The 2985-nt window shown below is 21.0% G+C and overlaps 1 protein-coding gene across 1 annotated transcript in view; it reads left to right on the top strand.

Annotated features, from left to right (window-relative positions):
• LOAG_18310 (hypothetical protein) overlaps positions 1 to 2645 on the top strand; it is a gene marked incomplete at both ends in the record, with an annotated part of 4785 nt that extends 2140 nt beyond the window's left edge. The window contains 4 exons of the mRNA XM_020450972.1: positions 610 to 840; positions 1326 to 1481; positions 2085 to 2210; positions 2547 to 2645. Of these exons, the coding sequence (XP_020305292.1) occupies positions 610 to 840; positions 1326 to 1481; positions 2085 to 2210; positions 2547 to 2645 (612 nt within the window). The remainder of the gene's footprint in view (positions 1 to 609; positions 841 to 1325; positions 1482 to 2084; positions 2211 to 2546) is intronic.
• Between the last annotated feature and the right edge of the window lie 340 nt (positions 2646 to 2985).

The raw sequence follows: 2985 nt of genomic DNA, 5'->3' as shown, positions 1-2985 counted from the left end.
TTAATTGCCGCTCATAGCATTATTATAATTGTTTATTATCTTGGGTAATTTTATATCTTTTTTTTTTTTTTTTTTTTTATTTTATAAGGGAATAAAAAGAAATCAAAAGATTTGAAAAGACAATTTTGTCAAAAAACAATTCTGGTTGAGAAAAGAGCATTATAATTAAAGAGATAATTATAGATTGCCAATATTTATGAAATACCATTGTATGAGAAATTATAAGCAAACATAAATACTTGCATATAATAGTAGTAGCAGTGATTGCATGCGAAAGAAATATAGTAGTTTGAAGAGGAAAAAAGAATGATAAAAAAAAAAAATAGGTAAGAGAATACTTTTAAAATGTTACTATAACAATTATCAGTCATTGTATGATCAAATTATGATAACAGTGAAATATCAAAAAGTTTTTTTATTAGTGATAAAAGTCTCTAAATAACATTTTTTTTTTTGTTTATCATTTCATAGTTAAGCTACGATAAAAAAAATTAAAGGAAGAAAATTATTTTGTTAATGATAAAAAGCTGAGTTATATAATAATTTACTAGTTTAAATTTTCGAATTGTTTATATTTTATATTAAAAAAGAAAAAAGAAATATTTAAAGATTAAGCAAAATATCGGATGTGCTGGAAAAATGACGGAATATACGTTAGAACTTTCTTCCATTGCGCTTAATCCAACGTACAATGTGCTGTGGCGTTTTTGGTTTCGTAATATTATCACAATATTGTTACCATTTTTTTTGCTTGCTTTTTTTAATGGACAAATTGTCATCGTTTTACAACGAAATCAACATACAAATCAAACCGGTGATTTTGGTAAAAATCAAATTAAGGTTTACATTACTAATTATTATACATTAATTAATATTTATTAAAAAGAAAAGTAATTTATTATGCAGCTTATATTCTATTAATACTTGAATTTAAGACTGATAAAGAATTACGAGTTATCAATTTCGTCCTTTTTCTTTTTTTTTTTTACTTTTCTTGTTTGCTTATACGCAACAAATAATTTATAATATTTACAATTATAATATTTGTATAATTATAATACTTTTATATATAATGTATAATATATATAAAATTATTTCTAATAAATAAATAATACTAACAATTTTTATGAGAAAAAATGCTACAAAAAAAAAGGGTCTTTCCTTGTAATGCTAATTAAGAAAAAATGATAATAGATAGTTATTAGTTACGTTACAGATAATGAGAAAAAAAAAGATGAAAATACAAAGATTTAATTTTTTGTTTTTTATAAATTGATTTTTTAATTTTTAATTAAAATTTTTTTCATATAATTTTGAATTTAAAGGGTCGTGTACGAACGGCTACAAGAACGCTTGTATTTGTTGTTTTAACCTATCTTCTTTCCAATATACTAAATGTTATCATTACAATATGGGAATATATCGATATCGAAACTTTGATGGTGGAGCATACAGGATTATATATATTTTGCACTGATCTGGTTTGTTACCTTCCCTCAATCTAATGCATTACATGCTTTAATCCTCAATAATGAATGTAATAATAGTAGCAATGTTGACAGCAATAATAAAACCAGCAATAATAATAATAATAATAATAATAATAATAATAATAATAATAATAATAATAATAATAATAATAATAATAATAATAATAATAATAATAATAACAATACGGACAATAGTGAAATTAATAAGAAAAGCAGTGATGGCATTTAAAATAATTAAAATAATTCAATTTGAAGAAAAAAAATATTCGTTTTTTGTCAGTTATATTTGACGATTATTTCCTAACAAACAACTATCAACTGTTATTATTTATATTTGTATTTGAAGAAATTTAAATCTTACTATTCCTTAGAAGGAATGAGAATAATAATTTGTACTAATGAATTTATCAGTATCTGCTACGGTAATCAACAGTTATGTTAATTTTACAGCATTTTGATTTTAATTTTTAATTAAAACAAATATCTTTTGGTTTATTAATAGCACTATCCGGATGAATTTGACAGTCCAGCTATTCCCGATAGTTCTTAGGAAAAAAAAACAAAATTGTATTAGAATTTCAAATGAAATTTTAGGTGTCATTGTTTACAACTTTGGCTGGTTCATTACGATTATCTATTTATGCGATTTGTAATCCACAATTACGATTGGAATTTAAACAAGGAGCTTGTAAAATTTTTAAACTGCCATTGAAATTTAAGGTATTTTTAATTAAATGAATATTTTGAAATGATAACATGTTATTATTGATTAAAAAAAGTAAGCTAAAATATTTCCTTTCTAAAGCAAAAAATTAAAGTAAAATATTATAGTTGTGAAAAGTTCAAATAAATAATTGTATTTGTATAAGATTATAAAATAAAAGATATCAAATATTTAGGTATTATACCGCTGTGCTACAAACATGAAAATAATATTAGCATATCATATTAAGTCATTTTATTTTCTTCCCATTTATTAACAATTAGTAATTAATTTCCGATACCGTATTGAATTTTTTAATTGTATTCGGATTTTTCACTTTTTGATTCTTTTAGGTTGTTACTTTTCATGGTTTTACTTCACCCAATATGCCAAAGAATCGAAGAAAAGAATATAATGAATGTGTTACTAATTTCAAACAATGTTGCGCCTAATACTTATCAAATCAATCCAAAATCGCTTTTCATTGTTGTTCAGTTACGATCAATATTTGATAAGGATTATGATAAAATTTCGTCCTTTTTTTATATTATATTATGATTTAATTGTATTCATTATTGTCCAAATTTCATTTTCTATTGAATAATAAATTTTATTGCGGGTATTATTATTATTATTATTATTATTATTATTATTATTATTATTATTATTATTATTATTATTATTATTATTATTATTATTATTATTATTATTATTATTATTATTATTATTATTATTATTATTATTATTATTATTATTATTATTATTATTATTATTATTATTATTATTATTATT

The sequence above is a fragment of the Loa loa genome (genome assembly GCF_000183805.2).
Source record: "Loa loa unplaced genomic scaffold supercont3.258, whole genome shotgun sequence".
NCBI classification, from domain to species: Eukaryota; Metazoa; Nematoda; class Chromadorea; order Rhabditida; family Onchocercidae; genus Loa; species Loa loa.
Note: the sequence above shows the minus strand (reverse complement) of the source record. Positions and strands in the feature narration are given on the sequence as shown.